Source organism: Rana temporaria, chromosome 4 (genome assembly GCF_905171775.1).
Source record: "Rana temporaria chromosome 4, aRanTem1.1, whole genome shotgun sequence".
NCBI classification, from domain to species: domain Eukaryota; kingdom Metazoa; phylum Chordata; class Amphibia; order Anura; family Ranidae; genus Rana; species Rana temporaria.
This window is the reverse complement of record NC_053492.1, coordinates 317,898,003-317,916,740: the sequence shown is the minus strand read 5'-3', so window position 1 is coordinate 317,916,740 and position 18,738 is coordinate 317,898,003. Positions and strand designations below refer to the sequence as shown.

Below are 18,738 nucleotides of genomic sequence, written 5' to 3'. Positions count from 1 at the left end.
TGATTTTGTACTTTGTAGCTCATCTATGATCTTTGCCTGCCTGACCACACTCTGGATTTTTAATCGTGTACCGTTTTAGTTGTTTCGGCCCTACACAAAATAACTGTCAATCTCCCTCAATCTTGGGCTCCACGCAAGTTCTTGCCTTGTGGTGTTTCAATGATCATGAGAACGGTGAGGAATCGGCCCAGAAATACACAAGAGAATCTGCAGTGGCCTAGCCAGTCTCCAGACCTTAATCCCATAGAATATATGTTTAGGGAGCTGAAGGTTGGAGTTACCAAATGTCAGCCTTGAAACCTTAATGAGAGCATGTGCAAAGAGGAGTGGGACAAAATTCCCCCCCTGAAATGTGTGCAAACCTGGTGGCCAACTATAAGTAACGTCTGATCTCTATGATTGCCAACAAGGGTTTTTCCAAAAATGTATTTGTGAGTAGGCTGCGTGGACACTGTATTGGGTGCTACATTTGTATTCGGACTATTGGGTACCATTATTACTTAATATGTTGGTGTCCATGGAACGAGTTTAACCGCTGAAGAATTTAGGACTGCGTCACTGGGTGGTGTGCACTCTCCATGCTGTGCTCCCACCTTTTCAGCATGAGGTAGCAGTTTCTTGGCTGTGCCGATTTCCAAGCGGGGCCAGAGCCGAGGAAGGACCCACAGGCTTTGGGAAGAAGATGGAATGCAAACACTGACGTGGGACTTTGTTGTGACATGCGCAATGTGTTTCTTTCAAGTCATGCCTACTGAAAACTAGAGAAAGCATCTTGAAAAAGCGCATTGACCCGGCCGATGCTTCCCAACCTTTGACTCGTGTGTACAGGGCTTTAGTCTGTCAAACCTGCTCTGGGTTCCCCAATTATATATGTTACGGGGGGATATGAGATGAGTTTCCAGGGGGGGGGGGGTTACAAGCCATTTAATGTATGTGCAGGCACCATTCAGTGCTTGTATAGTAATGCAGAAGCCTAGTGCAGTGTTTGGCTGCTGACAGGTTTACTTTAAATGTGACTGGCAAATGTATTTGACATTTAGGCTTGATTCATATTACATTTGCATTGCTGTCCAAGGTTATAATTTTTTTTTTTTTTGTCATATTTTAAGTAACAGTGAAGTCTTCTTTTTTTATTTGCATGTCAATAATTTTTATTTGTTTTTTCCTTCACAGATCCTTCTGTATGGCTGCACTGGTGATTGGTTGCTCATCATAAATGAAAATGGAAAATGTATTCCTAAGGTTGATTCTACTGCTGTGATCAAAGACATTCAATTACTAGAACATTTGCTGTTAGATTGGAAAATTTGGTCAAAAGCAGAGGTATGCAAGCTTTATTTTTTTTTTCTAACAAGGAAAATGTTCTTTCTTTAAGTGTAAGCATAAACCAATAATTGACTGTAGTGCATGCTACTCTGTTGCATTAAACAGTTGATCAGTCATAATCGCACAATATTCCCATTGTTTGCAATTAACTGCTGATACTTGCTAATTTTTAGCTTCTATTAAATATAACCAGCTGTTCCATTAGTTAAAAACATACTTGTCCTTATCCACTTTTCCAGACATTTCCATTAGTAACGTCTTCTTCCTGATCAGACTTTAAGTCATGACAAAGGAAGGAGTTGACCAGCTGACCTCATTGGCACACACCCTGCATCATCCACCCTTCCATTACCAGCTGCACGTTTTTAAATTAAATGCAATCAGTGATCACCCTTCACACTACATACACCATATACAATCGGATTGAATAGTGTATGGCCTTGTTTATGCACCTAAAATTACTAGTTGCGCTTTCAGTGTCATTAATTGATGGCACACCAAACACAGAAGCAAACACACAATTTGCCATGTGAAAAAATGAGGGAATGCTGCAAAACGTACAGTGAAAAACCCACAAAACACCAAAATATCCCATCAACCACATGTAGTGCAGCCAACTTAAATCAACAGGCTGCCCTATGTATCACAGGAAAAACGAGACACAAAATGTGTGCTCCCACTATACTAGATGTGAATGGGGCCTACAAGTGAAATTGGTGTGATAACACAAGAACGAGGCTCAAATTAATATCTGTGCATTTCCTTGCAATCTCAGTAAAAAAAGCATCAAAATCCGCTCTAAAAACTATTTCTAAAGCTTCTTTGGGGCGGTTGCGGTGTGTAGGGCAGAATATTCATGTGGATGGGCTCCCCTATGTGTGATGAGTGAAAATGCTCCAACCCCCCCCCCCCCTCGCAAAAAAAAAACGCCTTTGGCAATGCGAGTTCCCGCTATGCAGAGTGGTGAATGGGGCTTGACAGCTAAGTGTTTCTGTCCACTACCTTCTATGTACTTGTATAAAGATGGCCATACACAATGCAATCTGATTGTGTAGTGAGAAGGGGGATCACTGATTGATTGCATTTCATTTAAAAAAACATGCACCTGGGAATAGGAGGGTGGTTGATGCCGGGTGTGTGCTAATGAGGTCAACTCCTTCCTGTGTCATGACCTAAAGTCTGATCAGGAAGAAGACCTTACTAATGGAAATGTCTGGAAACGTGGATTAGGACAAGAAAAGTAAATGACTGTAGATTTAATGGAAAGCTTTAATATTTTTGCAAAAAAAAGTACATGAATATATCGGTGCATAAGGGAGCTGGAATTTGGAAGAAACAAGTGTCACAAAGGTAAACTTATCCTTTAAATAATGCAACAAGGCTACTAATTTGCAAAAGTAGCCTAGGCATACACGCTGACGTTAGACTCCCATACAGTGTGTGTGTTTTTTATATACCGTATTTATCGGCGTATAACACGCACCCTAACTTTAAGAGGGCAGTTTCAGGGGAAAAACGTTCCAAAGCCCCCTGCGTATAACACGCAGGCACATTTTACTCTCTATTTTCAGGGTAAAAAAGTGAGTGTTATACGCCAATAAATTCAGTATATATATTTGGTGTGTGTATGTATTTGTGGCCATACTCGTGTAAACCTAGAAGTCTTCTGCATTGGTGATTACCTGTACATTTACCGTATTTCCCCAAACATGCCACTTTGACGCTTGGGGGAAAAACGCACTACGCACATGTGCAGGTAAATGCAGTTGCAGAAGCCATTTGTGCTTACATTAGTTTAGCAGCATAGAGCCTTTAACTTGTATGGGCAGCTGCACATGGTACCTGTGTTTGAGTATTTAAATCTTGAAGACTTTGCAGTCTCCAGACATCCGTGTGCACGAGACCTAAAGTTGGATTTTTCAAAAAGATTTCCAAACCTTTGATATTCAGCTAGTCAAAATGATCACTAAGGTCCTCGGTTTACATGTTTTTTTTTTTTTCTTTTGTAAATTTTATTTAATTTCTGTATCATGAAGAGTAAAGTCAATTTATGTTGAATTTTCTATTTTTTATTTTTTTTTAACTTTAGGAAGGTGTCTGGGAAATGTTACTAACCGCATTACAGATCCTTATCAGAGATAACCATCCACTTAAGGTGTTCAATATAAAGCAGTTCCTCAAAGCCAGAGTGGTACATCACTTCCTGCTTGCTTGTCAAATTCTTCAGGTAATTTGGACTATTTTTCTATATTCCTTCTCGTAAACATTTTATCTATAAATTTGTTTGAAAGCAAAATACATATGGAATAAGAAAACGCAAATAAAACAAAACTAGAAAAAAAATATGTGGATGTGAATACATGTACAGTGAAAGAAAAAAGTATTTGATCACCTGTGCGGACCGTATGCCCGCTTTTTTATCCATTCGTTTGCGGATGAAAAAGGGACATGCATTGGTCCCTATGAGATTGTGGGTGTCAGCGGATGAACATCTGCTGACACCCGATCTTGTCCGCGTCCGCAAAGATCCGATTTTGCAGACGAAAGAAACCCCTATTTTTCCTTCCGTCATCGGATCGGATGAAGACGGACATACGGTCTGTATTCATCCGATCCCCCCATAGGGGAGAGTGGAGAAAAGACAGGGTGGTCCCTGCACAGTGTGCGGGGACCGCCCTGTCATCCGCCAGCTCAGCAGGGATCAACGGAGCTAAAAAAAAATCCAGAAAAGGGCATTTAACCACTTCCGGACCGCCTCCTGCACATATACGTCGGCAGAATGGCATGGCTGGGCACAAGCACGTATATATACGTCCTGTACTTGTACCCAGCCGTGGGTCGCGGGCGCGCGCCCGCGGCGCGCTCCCGCAACCCGGTCCGAATGCGGCGAAGCTCGAGTGCGGCGATCGGTCCCCGGAGCTGAAGAACGGAGAGAGCCGTGTGTAAACACGGCTTCCCCGTGCTTCACTGTGGCGGCGTATCGATCGCGTCATCTCCTTTATAGGGGAGACACGATCGATGACGTCACACCTACAGCCACTCCCCCCTACAGTTGTAAACACTCACAAAGTGAACCCTAACTCATACAGCGCCCCCTGTGGTTAACTCCCAAACTGCAACTGTCATTTTCACAATAAAGAATGCAATTTAAATGCATTTTTTGCTGTGAAAATGACAATGGTCCCAAAAATGTGTCAAAATTGTCCGAAGTGTCCGCCATGATGTCGCAGTCACGAAAAAAATCGCTGATCGCCACCATTAGTAGTAAAAAAAATAAAAAAAATAAAAATGCAATAAAACTATCCCCTATTTTGTAAACGCTATAAATTTTGCGCAAACCAACCGATAAATGATTATTGCGATTTTTTTTTTTTTTTTTTACCAAAAATAGGTAGAAGAATACGTATCGGCCTAAACTGAGGAAAAAAAAAATTATATATGTTTTTGGGGGATATTTATTATAGCAAAAAGTAAAAAATATTGATTTTTTTTCAAAATTGTCGCTCTATTTTTGTTTATAGCGCAAAAACTAAAAACCGCAGATGTGATTAAATACCACCAAAAGAAAGCTCTATTTGTGGGGGAAAAAAGGACGCCAATTTTGTTTGGGAGCCACGTCGCACGACCGCACAATTGTCTGTTAAAGCGACGCAGTCCCGAACTGTAAAAACACCTTGGGTCTTTAGCCAGCATATTGGTTCGGGGCTTAAGTGGTTAAAAAATGTATAAATTTTCATTTTAATGAGCGAAATAAATATTTCACCCCTAAGCAAACCATGACTTGGTGGCAAAATCCTTGTTGGCAATCAGAAGTCAGACGTTTCTTGTAGTTGGCCACCAGGTTTGCACCCATGTCAGGAGGGATTTTGTCCCACTCCTCTTTGCACATCCTCTCATTAAGGTTTCAAGGCTGACGTTCGGCAACTCAAGCCTTCAGCTCCCTCCACATATTTTCTTTGGAATTAAGGTCTGGAGACTGGGCCACTCCAGGACCTTAATGTGCTTCTTCTTGATCCACTCCTTTGTTGCATTGGCCGTGAGTTTTGGGTTGTTGTCATACTGGGATACCCATTTTCAATGCCCTGTAGACATGTGCAATTCGTTTAGTTTCTAATTTGTTTTTTAACGGAAATTCGTTAATTTCGAATTTTCGTTTTAACAAATTTTTTATTTCCGAATGTTCGGACTTCCGAAAATTGAGAATTTCCGATTTTTCGGATTTCCGAAACACCAAATTTTTCAATTTCCGAATTTTCAGGGTTTCGGAATTTTTTAATTCCAGAATTTCGGAATTTTTAATTTTCGTATTTCCGAATTTTTAAATTTCCGAATTTTTAAATTTCCGAATTTTTTTTAATTTTAAAAATCCTGAATTTTCGAAATTTCGATTTTCAAAATTTCGCATTTTCGCATTTTCGAATTTTTCATTTTCGAATTTTTGAATTTGTTTTTTTTTCAATTTTGAAATTCCGAATTTTCGAAACTTCAAATTTTTTATTTTCGAATTTACGAATTTTTAATTTTCGAAATTTTAAATTTTGGAATTTTTCAATTTAGATTTTTGGAACTTTTCATTTTCGAAATTTCGATTTTTGAAAAATTCGAAAAATAAAAAAAATTTAAATTCGAAAATTAAAAAAATCTGAATTTTCGAGTTTCCGAATTTTTTGAATTTCTGAAAATTATTTTTTTCTTTTTCGTTTCATTCGTTTTTTTCGGAAATTTCGTTTTTTCGTTTCCGAATTTCCCGAATTTACGAATTTACGAAAAAAGCAAAAAAATGAATAAAACGGAAAAAAAATGTTTTTCGAATTTTCGAAAAAATAAATGAAAACGAATGAAACAAACGAAAATGTTTTTTTTTATTTTCCTGAATTTCCGAAAAAATAAAAACGAAAATTACATAAACAAAAAAAAACGAATTTTTTGGCAGTGCACATGTCTAATGCCCTGGCTGAGGGAAGGAGGCTCTCACCCAAGATTTGATAGACAGCTGTACAGGTGTCTTTTATACAGGTAAGAAGCAGAGATTAGGAGCACTCTCCCTTTAAGGCAATGCTCCTAATCTCAGCTTGTTACATGTATAAAAGACACCTCGGAGACAGAAATCTTGCTCAATGATAGGGAATCAAATGCTTATTTCACTCATTAAGATGCAAATCAATTTATAATTTTTTAAAAATGCGGGTTTCTGGATATTTTTGTTCTGTCTCGCTGTTAAATAAACCTACAATTAAAATTATAGACTGATCATTCCTTTGTTAGTGAGCGAACATACGAAATCGGCAGGGGATCAACTACTTTTTTTCCCTCACTGTATGTATACTAGTATTAAAATGTTTGGAATACTCCAGAAAAAGCTAATTTTAGATTATTTTTAAATTAAAGCCTAGTACACAGATGTATGGGGAAAATGATGGGGACACGGATGTATGGGGAAAATGATGGGGACACAGATGTTTGGGGACACAGGTTTAAGGGGAACATGATGGGGACACGGGTTTAAGGGGAACATGATGGGGACACGGGTTTAAGGGGAACATGATGGGGAAACGGATGTAAAGCCTCATGCACACTGGAAGTTTAGCCCCACTGCATGATGCTCCAGCGTTTAGGTGCCAGCAAAGGATACAGGACCACCATCCAGTCCTGCTGTCAGCAGTAAGTCAAATGATATTTTACTCTCTTACTGTGGATTTATTTATAAATGATTTTTCTGGCCTGCAAATATATGTAAAATATAGAATGTGTCCCTCGAAGTAAAAAGTTTGGAGACCCCTGATCTAATGCAAAGTCACATGACAAGTCATACCCCATGATTTCCAATGAGTACCATTCATATCTGTGCGACTTCAAAGTAGTCCTTGCACTACTTTGGTCCGACTTTGATGGGACTTGAGGTCCATAGACCTCAAGATTACACAGGCATTGCTTCAAGTCGTGTCAAAAATGACAGCAAAGTCACACGACTTTCAGGTCGCACAAGTGTGAAAGGGGCCTTAAGGTTTGTTTGGAGAGAACACTGCCAAAGAGCCATTATGTCTTGGGGATGTGTTGCAGCTAGTGACTCAGAACTTTGTAGATATAGCTGAAAAAATGTATTACAATAAATCAGTACATTTTGCATTGCAATGTTAGCCATGAAGCTGAGGATAGAGACTTTTTTCAACAAGATGATGTACCTAATATAATAAATCTAAGGATACTGTTATTCATGTTGAACATCTCTCTGGTTCAAGTGCTTGTCAGTTTGGGTCAGACAGGCCTAGACCTGTGCTGCCAATGTATCCTCACAGACATTGACTCAGCAGCAACAACTTCCACAGGAGAGAACATTTTTGAGCAAAACCAACGTGTCTCCTCCATCAGGCACATTTACACTGTGACAACTTCTGAATAAATATATATTTATCTTTTAAACTTGACAATGAGCGAGGCAGTGACCTGCGGTGCGCTGTAAGTGGGTGTGGCCAAACTGTTCACAGTGGGAGGGGCTTAAGGGACATTTTATGCTTAGATTGCTGTGCCACAAGCAAGAGTCTCACAGACCGATTTTGAACACCAGCATGATCATTAAAAACACACACACCCCTCACATTTTTGTAAATCTTTTATTTTATCTTTTTGTTTGCCACACTGAAGAATTTACACTTTTCTACAATGTAAAGTAGTGAGTGTACAGCTTGTATAACCGTGTCAATTTGCTGTCCCCTCAAAATAACTTGACACACAGCCATTAATGTCTAAACCGTTGGCAACAAGTGATTACACCCCGAAGTAAAAATGTCCAAATTGGGCCCAATTAGCCATTTTCCCTCTCCAGTGTCATGTGACTCATTGGTGTTACAAGGTCTCAGGTGTGTTAAATTTGGTGTTAGCGCTGTCACTCTTACTGGTCACTGGAAGTTCCAAATGGCACCCAATGGCAAAGAACTCTGAGGATCTGAAAAAAAGAATTGTTGCTCTACATAAAGACTGCCAAGACCCTGAAACTGAGCTGCAGCACGGTGGCCAAGACCAAACAGCGATTTAACAAGACAGGTTCCACTCGGAACAGGCCTCGCCATGGTTGTTCAAAGAATTTGAGTGCATTTGCTCGGCATCATATCCAGAGGTTGTCATTGAGAAATAGACGTATGAGTGCTGCCAGCATTTCTGCAGAGATTGAAGGGTTGGGGGGTCAGTCTGTCAGTGCTCAGACCATATGCCGCCTCAAATTGGTCTGCAAGGCTGTAGTCTTAGAAGGAAGCCTCTTCTAAAGATTATGCACAAGAAAGCTCTCAAAACGGTTTGCTAAAGACAAGCAGACTAAGGACATTGATTACTGGAACAATGTCCTGTGGTCTGATGAGACAAAGATAAACTTATTTTGTTCAGATGGTGTCAAGCATGTGTGGCGTCCAACCAGGTGAGGAGTACAAAGACAAGGGTGTCTTGCCTACAGTCAAGCATGGTGGTAGGAGTGTCGTGGTCTGGGGCTGCATTAGTGCTGCCGGAACTAGGGAGCTACAGTTCATTGAGGGAACCGTGAATGCCAACATGTACTGTGACATACTGAAGCAGAGCATGATACCCTCCTTCCAGAGACTGAGCCGCAGGGCAGTATTCCAACATAACCCCAAACACAACTCCAAGATGACCACTGCCTTGCTAAAGAAGCTGAGAGTAAAGGTGATGGAATGGCCAAGCATGTTTTCAGACCTAAACCCTGTTGAGCATCTGGGCCCAATTTGGACATTTTAACTTAGGGGTGTACTCGCTTTTGTTGCCAGCGGTTTAGACATTAATGGCTGTGTGCTGAGTTATTTTGAAGAGACAGCTGTACACTCACTTCTTTACATTGTAGCAAAATGTAACTTCAGTGTTTTCACATGAAAAGATATAATAAAATATTTACAAAAATGTGAGGGGTGTACTCACTTTTGTGACATTGTGTGTGTGTGTGTTTGTGTGTGTATCTATATAGATATAGATACCCACCCCTCCCAACCGTCTAAAAATCATATATATTTTCAGAAGCCCACATTTTTTTCACAATGGATATACCATTTTATATATAAAATTCTCAGAGTAGGGACAGGGCAACAAAAAGCTGTCAAAGTAAGTGCTACTAGCAAAGAGCTTGAAGAACATTTTGCAACTAGTTGGGTTAGTTTAAAAACAGGTTAGTAAGATGATTGGATTTAAAGAGCATCTTGGAGAGTCAGAGTTAGAGTAATCTCTAAACTAAACATAGGTAGAAGCAGCGTGTAAAGATTGTTGAATAAATTCAGAATAATGTTCCTTGGTGTAAAATGTATAAAATTGCAGACTTGAAATATTTCTACAGTACATAATATCAAAAGAATCTGAGGAAATCTCTGTGTGCAAGGGACAAGGCCGAAACGCAGTACTGGATGCCTGTGATCTTTGGGCCCTCAGACGACACTGTATTAAAAACAGGCATTATTTGTTATGAACATCACTGCATGGGCTCAGGAATACTTCCAAAAACCACTGTCTGTGATCCCGTATTTATCAACGTATATCGCGCACCCCTAAAGTGCACCCGACATTCCTGTAAAAAAAGATTTTACTACTTAGTTTCGGTGTCTTGCGCGGCGTCCATGGGCGGCCTCGTCGGGTCCGGCGTCCGTCTGTGGCTTCGGGTGTCCTCTTCGTCGGGTCCGGCGTCCTTCTGCGGCGTCCTCCCCGCTTTCCCGCGCCGAGTTTGAATACTGCGCCGGCATATACCGAGCACAGTACACTCGTGTATAGTCGGGCAGGCTCGGCTACTCTCGCACTCACGTCCTGTACGTCCAACTCGTACAGGAAACTCAGCGCGGGAAACCGGGTATCGGCGTATATCGCGCACCCACGATTTTGCCCTGATTTTCAGGGCAAAAAAGTGCGCGGTATACGCCGATAAATACGGTATATATAATGGAGTTCATTCAGAACCTACACTTTTACTTTATAACATCAGCATTGTAATAGCAATACAAATAATAGTTATGTTTGACAATACAAAGTTTTCTGGCCATCTCTTTCCAGAACTTTTCTACAGTTGACTTTGAAATTCTAAAGGCTACATATGCCATGGTACCTTACTGCCTGCAAGCAGTGATTCCTGTACTGCCTCATTTAACTCATACTCTTAGTACCTCTGTAAATCAGAAGGCAGGCTCTGAATTTTGTGACACTGGCCTGAATGCATGTCACAGAATTCAAGAAGGTAAATTTGTAGGAAAAGTAAGTTTTATAAGAATAGGCTAGGAATAATTAAAATGCAATATAATACTGAATATATGATTTTAAGCTGTGACCGCAGATATACCGTACTTTAACTTGTAACTAGGTGGTGGCTTTATCAGAATAATTGGAGTTAGATGGAACAGAAGCATTTAGAAGAGCACCATGGATTCAAAAAGCCAACAACAAAGACAAAAATAGATCATTTTGATTGACCGTATTGGGTAATTTCATACTGGTTATTAAGCCCATTGATGAATAATCTTTTTTTCAAAATAAATGATGCATTTAGAATTGGATGGATCATGATTTCTTTGATGTGCATGCTATTTGTTTATGCTTATAAGTATTTTACAGCTTTTTATTTAATGTCCTATTCTAGGAACACAGAGAAGAACACATTACATCTATTCCTCAAGATGTCTGTGTATCATATATCAGAATAATTGAGGAAGTACTTGGATCGCCTCCTGAACTGGATCTTCTTAAGCTGATTTTCAGTTTCCTCTTGGCAGTTCACCCACCAACAAACACTTATGTTTGCCATAACCCTAACAATTTCTTCTTCTCCTTACACATTGGTATGAGTTTCTTTTATTTCATAAGTACATCACTTGTTCTGTGCTATCTACTTTACCTAGTATAATGTTTAACATTTTGATATGTTTAGTCAGCATATTCTATGTTAATGCAGTGCTTAGTTAAAAATATTGTAAATGTGTGTTTCTTTAAATTGGTGAATGATTTTACATGCTTTGTCTGGCACAGGTATGCAAAATATGCTGACATACTTTCTCACACCAAATTAGTTTTATACATTAAAACCATAACATTTATTTTACTTTAGCTAAACTACTTTGCCGTAAGGCTAAAGTAAGCAAAGCCAAGTAATACCTTTACGAAAAAATAAACAAAAAATGTCATATGATGCAGTCTGTCACTGGCATTGAAGCTTGCCTTCGGGTTGTAGTCAGTTACCTTTGCAGTGACATGCACAGTAAAGTATCCTAAATGCCTTGATCCTTTCTCCTCCAGCAGCGGGCGGGCACCCTCTTCCACTGTCCAACATTCCTGGGATTTGGGCAGGCCCTCAGCACCCTCTGGTTTTGCTTTGTATAAAATGATGGCAGAGACCTGTAGATGGTCAGGCAGTGTAGAGAAACTGTTTTGTTGGAGCAGTTTTTTAGTCAGAAGGAAGCCTGTGCAAATGAGGAATAGGCCAAGCATTTTAGAAGGTACAGATTATATTTATTGTGCATTACAGGACTCGTATTCATAGACCATTGGTTAGATGCAGGCTGCCTTCAGGTAATTGGATACTGGAAAAAAAAGGTGCCACCCCTAGAGCATACTTATTTACCCTGCCCACTCTGAGACTACAGTTTTTTTGCTAGTGTCCTTAAGTTACGGACCTGTTTTCCTCTGGAGAAGCATTTCTTTTTTTAAATCGTTCAATATTTTTTTTTGCTGAAGCTTCTATCAACATCTGACTTCTTATTTCTCTGGGCTGTCATGCGGTTTCTTGATCAGTTACCTTTGGTGTGTAATGGGGGACTGTACCCAGACCCCACTATGTGGGACTGGTCTATATTGTTTGCTTCAGGCACTGTATCCTGTGTTAGATGCTTACCTTGGTACATAAAGCAACCCATTAGAGGTATGCCCACTGTGACATCCGAAGCATCAATCTCTAGAAGGCCAAGCTTCACGAATAGGGTAAGATGGAGGATTTGAGAGTTAGTAACTTTTTTGTGGCAAGCGCTGATATTTTGTCTCTAAAGCTTTTCATCACAGGTAATTTAAATTTGAAACTTTTTTCATCTATATAAAATGTGAAAGGGGGGTGGTGTTCTGTTGTCCAGAGATTACCTGGGCAGGGCTAATCATACTATAGCACAATAAGCTGCGTTGTCCCTTTACAGAATTCATACCAATGACAATTGACAGTAGTTCATCAAATTCATAAATTATACATCAATACAAACCGCACATGAAAGTGCACCAGTCATTTTTAAATAAATGCATAAAGTACTATTGTGCATATATATGTGATTGTGTGCTTCTCCTTTAAATAAGTCCACCAAAAATGTATAAACGTTCAAAAAAAATCCTTGAATGGTCTGGTCCTGTGAAACTTTGATATGACCACTGTGCAACCACAGCCGCCAAAACTGGCTTCTTACCAAATGCATCAACCTCCAGATTATGGAAGGTTAAAATGGCGAGTTTCACTCCACTAAGGCTGTGGGCTGAGCAGCGGGGCTGTTTTAATATGCACGTAGTCATCCGATCATTGTTTGTACCTGTAAACTGAATAAACTGGTTTGAACGGAAATATTGGGCTATGGATCTGTAGTTTTGTGCTCTCTGTGTAAGTGAAGCCTGACCCAGGTGAGGACATGCTGAAGTCCTGAGGTCTGGGGAGAGAGCTGGAGAGTGCAAGCTGGACTGCTGCTGTGATCCTAAAGTGGAGTGATGCCCACTGTTTTATCCTCTTATAATCTGAGAGTTTGTTGCATTTGGTAAGAAGTTAGTTGTGGCGGTGGTAGTTGCGCAGCAGTGATATTGAAGTTTCACAGTACCAGACCATTTGAGGATTCATCAACTTTTTGGTGGACTTTATATTTAGAGAAGCACATGATCACTTTTTTTTTTTTTTTTTAATATATATATATATATGCACAATAGCTTTTTGTACATGCACTTTATATATTGATTTATGAAATAATTGCACTGGAGCACTTTTTAGGTGCAGTTTGTATTGATAATTTATGAATTTGATGAACTACTGTAAATTGTTTTTGATCTGAATTTTGTATAAGTTTCATTGCACTTAAGCACTTTCTATATATTTTTTCTCTTTCAGGGACAGCAGCAACTTTTTGTTTTTTTATTTAATTTTTATTTTTTTGATATTGGGTATTCTGCTTCTTAAGGTTGCAGCAGTCTCCAGGTTGTAGAGGATTTGACACGAAGACGTTTAATACTCCTTTAGAACTAATACTGTTTGAGATTTCAGTGCAGCAGAAGTACATATGATCTTAAATTTTTACTAGATTTCTGTCATGATCAACAGGTGTTTTTTGCACTTATAAACAAGATATGCACCCACGATCCCTTTGTTATTTTAGGCTCCTGCACACTCTGTCTACAGCTCTGTTGCCTATAACTTTGTACAGGTTGTCATTTTCAGAGCTTTAGACAGTGTGACTGAACTATTGATGTGTTATTCAGTGTACCCGCATGCAGTTCATTCATACTACAAGTCCATATGCTGGGGTGGATGATGGGTCTTGTAGTTTTTTTTTCACATGTTCCTGTAAATGAATGATGTGGCTGTGTGAGTGGAGCCCCACACTGTTATCAAAATCTGACCAGGTACGTAGAGAACTATTGCCATCACACTGGGGGGGCAGTAAGAGGGAGAGGAGCAGAACAAGAACACGTTACTCCCTAAATACCAGTGTAACATGTTCTAAAAGGTAAACGTATCCTTTGATGCTCTGGAGTGAAAAAGAGTGGTCATTCCAATCTGAAAATACGATGCCTTTACTTTGACTAATGACGTTTGAGTCCTTTAACTGGAAATGGTTAAAAATATGGAAATTTTCATTTTTCATGCAAGCCTAAAGTTTTGTTTTCTCTAACTACCAATTTGAACTTCACTTTGTTTCCACTTCCTTCATTAAAATATTGATATTGCACTTTGTTTTGCAATAGACGACAAGACGTTTCAAGAAAAACTAAAATCATTTATACATCAGAGACATTTCAGCCTTGGAGGACAATCTGCTTTAAGTCATGTGTTTTCAAGCAAAAGCCCCTCAGAATTTTCAGATACACTGGAGAAAGGTGATATCAAAATTTGCATTCAATAATAAATTTTTTTACAGTAGATCTTTAAAGTTGGACATAATGATGTAATCACTCAAAACCAAATAATGTGATATTAATACAAGAAACATAGTAAAAAGTTAATATACATTGGCTGTCAAGTTATATAATCCATTTCAGTGTTCTAATGCCGCGTACGCACGATCATTTTTCGGCATGTAGAAAAAACGAAGTTTTTCCAACTTCATCATTAAAACGACGTTGCCCACACACCATCGTTTTAAAAAAAATGCACCTACCATAAATTGGTGTAGTTTTTCTGAATGTAAATGCAGGCACTTTGATACTTTCTGTTGCTGTTGTCTGCAGACCTCACAATTACATTTTGAGCTTCTTGAAGACTTTTCTTGGCATTAAAAAGTCATCCGTTGAGCTAAATTGGATGGGCCATCCAGTCCTTGACAAATTTGCAGTTGGTGGAAACCTATGGCACTTTGTATATTTTCCTTACAATAAAATGATTCATTTAAATAATTTTTTTTAATCCCTTGGTAGACTCCTAAGCAGCAGTAACTTTTTTTTTTTTTTTTTTTTTTGAGGCCTTTAGAGAGTTCTTTTGACTGTGTCATTGTGCCACCAAATACTTCAATAGCAAAGAGAACACCAAACTGTAAATATCTGGGTTTGAATAAGGCAGGTTCCATCTGTATACTCACTAGGAAGATTTTAGTCATTGACACCTAATCTAGAACACCAGATTATATTTTCGTTGATTTGAAAGGGTGAAATATGTAGGGATGTTTTTACATTTTGCATGTGACAAATCTGCATTTTCATTCATTTAGATTATAACAATGAATAGATCATGTGTATTTTAATGTGTTACTTGTTTAAGCGTGTCACCTTAAGCTGTGGGCACCATTTGGATGAAGATCTAATGTTTGCATGTTCAAATATGTTTAAAAAATCAACACTGTTCACAGGCTGTACGCACTTTTTCACATGGCGGTAATTGCTATTGGTTGTAGTCGGAGGCATTACTAGAACCTTTGGGGCCCGGTGCAAGAAACCATGGCGGGACCCCCTGAACTCCCCCACCCCCTTCCATCTAAGCCTCAGGCTTCCAATTCTGGGAGGGCATCCATGGACATCCTCCCATGCCCCATGGGGCGCACATCCAGCACACGCTGTGACTGCTTTGGACACAGCTGATAACAGTAAAGGGCCAGTCATGTTATAAGCTGATCACATGTAAACAGACTTTCTGGTCATTGGCACTCCTTTCCTCCACGCGTTGTCTGTGGGGAAAAAAGGAGAGCCATTAACCGGCAAGATGGTCAGTGCATTGTTTACACTGATTATCACTGCCCTGATTATGAGTGCTGCCTATCGGTGCTCATCATTGCCACCTATTAGTGCTGCCCATCAGTGCCCCAGCAGGACTCAGAGCTGAGAGCACATCTCTCATACAGCCCAGAGCCTGTCCCCCCCTCCCCCTCCCCCTTTCCTTGCACAGTTGGGAGAGGAAAGAGCCAATCTGCTCCTTCTCCTCCTGATCAAATTTAGCTGCTTAGTTTCACACTTCCCACGGTGCACGCGGGAGGAGGAGCAGATCGTCTCTCTCCGCTTTATACAGGGGGAACTGTCAGCGCAGGCTCTGGGCTGCTTGAGAGACACTCTCAGCTCAGAGCCCTGCCACAGCAGTGGAATGTCAGGACCCAGTTGCAAGTGTGACCTTTGCAACCCTGGTAGTTCCGCTACTGGTTGAAGTGTTTCTCTTGGTCTAGGCAGGAGTTAACCTTTTAAGCAACTGGTCACCAATGCAAGGGGGAATTTCTACACTGCTGGAGAACATTTTTACTGTCTGCATTCCTTTTCTGTGTTATATAATTTCAAGATTGTTGCTAAAAATGTTATTGTACAAAACTGGGTTACACATTTTTTGCAAGGGTTCCCAAAGACCTAAAACAAATTCAAGTGTTCCTACATGGTAAAAAAGGTTGAGGAAAGGCTGGGTTAGAGCAACCATTTTTTCAGCAGATCCATGGCCTGTATTGATGAGGTAAGAAACTATTAAAGTGGGAGGAGGGGCTAGGGGGTTGGGTTGAGGGTAGATGGGAGGGTGTAGAGGCCCAACTAGAAATCAATAGATACACGGTTTCGAAAAAGGGAGTATTGTATTTTACCTATGTAATTCTATATTTTTGTATCCGTGTCCTTTTGATAAAATAAAACAAAGTATAAAAAAAAATAAACTATTAAAGTGATACTATGTAGCATTCTTTGGGAAGGAAAATTACGGTATAGTCACCAGAATTCCTGTTAATCCTTCTTTGCATCAGATAGCTGTATCACATACTCCAAAATATCGGCTGGTTTTGATGCCTTGTGTTAGTCACTAGCAAATTTGTAAAATATTTTTTTTTTTATATAACTAATATCTTGAATATATATTTCCTCCTAAAGGTACTGATGTCGCAATGTATTCATCACAGCAGCATATACATCTCTCTGTGGCAGAAAGGTCTCGCTCCAAGAGTTTACCCGCTTCTCCTTCATGTTCACCTAAAGTATATCCAAAGTCATTGGGAGGAAGCCTCTCTAAAGGTTTAACTGAATTGCCAGAGTCTATGGAGAATGACGAAAGCAATGAAGACCAACTTTGCAGTTCTGAGCACAGACTGGATGTGCTGAAAAAACAGGAAGAACAGTACATCAGCAGCTGTGAGTCAGCACAGACAGTCTGTGATTCCTTGATAATTCCCAACGGTATCAGAATTACTGAGCCTTCTAAGGAGGATTTTGGTCAGTTGGACATTAGTTTGGAGATTACAGCAGATGAGTCCGAAAAAGTAACACCATGCGAAAGTGTGAGTGAAAGTGGAGAGGTATTTTTGCAGCGCCCTCATGTACTTAAAGGAATTTCCTCATCCAGGAAAGGGCAGATTAATACTGCCAGCATCGGTCTAGCTTTTCCTTCTAGTGGATCCTTATCCAGTACAAGTTGGACTGATGTTTCTGAGAAGAAAAATTCTGAAGAATGGAGTAGCTTTCCTTTCTCCCCATTATTTGATCTTACACTTAGAGACTCTGCCCAAGTGGATGGAAGGTACAATTTTCTTTTGCTGCTTGTGTTGTGATAGAATTTTATGTTTTAATTCAGACTCTTTCTCCGTTAAATATAGTTTCAAGTATATATTATTATTAGGAGATATAACAGTGGGACGTGCGTAAGCTCGATTACAAAAAAGTTTTTTTTTTTTTTTGTAGACCCTTTTTGTTCACAGGCTGTAAAGACAACTTTAACTTGTTTGCATTCAAGCTTTCCAGTCTTACATTTTTTAGCTTGTTTATCATTTATGCAAATTCAATTTTCCTTTTATTAAGATGAAATTGTTTCGGACTATGCAGTTGCTGGAAAAAGCCAGCCAACATGTCAACATGTCAAATCGCATGCCAAATCGGCCCATGTGAACGTGGGCTTATACCTACTTATATTCCTGAGTAAAACTCAGTTTGGCATTATCTCCAGTGATCCCTGATGATTTCCTGATGTTAGCAGTTTGTTAATCAGGTGTTAAAATGGAAAGAAAATGTCCAGGAGTTAAAAATACATTAAATGTTCATTTTCCAATAAAGTAGTTGACATGAGAGAATATTACTCGACAGGCCACACTTAACAACCCAGAGAGACTGTAAGCTTAAAATGTATTCCAAAAAACATAAATGTAATATATTGCACCTTTTTAAACCGATTTTGTGGCTGCATTCATTTTCGCTATTTATGCTCTGTTTTCACCTGGTGAACTTGACAGTAGCACACCACCTATATTAGAGTGCCACCACTCTGGATGAAGGAGCACAAGACATCTTTAGACAACAGCATTGGCAGTCTGGGGAAGGGAAGTGATAGTGCATCTAAATCTGCCAGTACATCTAACAAGTTTTAGCCAATTTCCAGCTCACATAATGGTTTTACATGAATACATAAAAACTGATCATTGTAAGTGCTCCTGTCAGTGTTAAATGGTTTGTTTCAACAGTCTACATAGGAGAGCTTACGCTGTTAAAAAGTCTTGCTGGCCAGACCACAAGGTGAAAAAGTAGAGAGATCCTAAAAAAAGAAAACGAATGTAGCCACCAAATATTAGAATTGGTAATGATGGGTTAGAGTACAAGACAGGCTTTTTTTTTTTTTGAAGAAAAACATACAAGCCCGGGTAAATTGTGCAAAAACGCATCTGAACTCTCCCGAAGCATGTGGAAATATGTGTTATGGTCTGATGAAAGTAAGGTTGAACTTTTTATCTATAATTCCAAAAGATATGTTTGGCACAACAACACTAC

General features: G+C 39.5%; 1 protein-coding gene across 1 annotated transcript in view; it reads left to right on the top strand.

The window, feature by feature from the left end:
- Positions 1-18,738, top strand: part of LYST (lysosomal trafficking regulator) — a 317,564-nt gene that overhangs the window by 146,782 nt on the left and 152,044 nt on the right. The window contains exons 18-22 of the mRNA XM_040350648.1: positions 1,174-1,323; positions 3,416-3,553; positions 10,940-11,138; positions 14,278-14,409; positions 16,858-17,500. Coding sequence (XP_040206582.1) covers positions 1,174-1,323; positions 3,416-3,553; positions 10,940-11,138; positions 14,278-14,409; positions 16,858-17,500 — 1,262 coding nt within the window. The remainder of the gene's footprint in view (positions 1-1,173; positions 1,324-3,415; positions 3,554-10,939; positions 11,139-14,277; positions 14,410-16,857; positions 17,501-18,738) is intronic.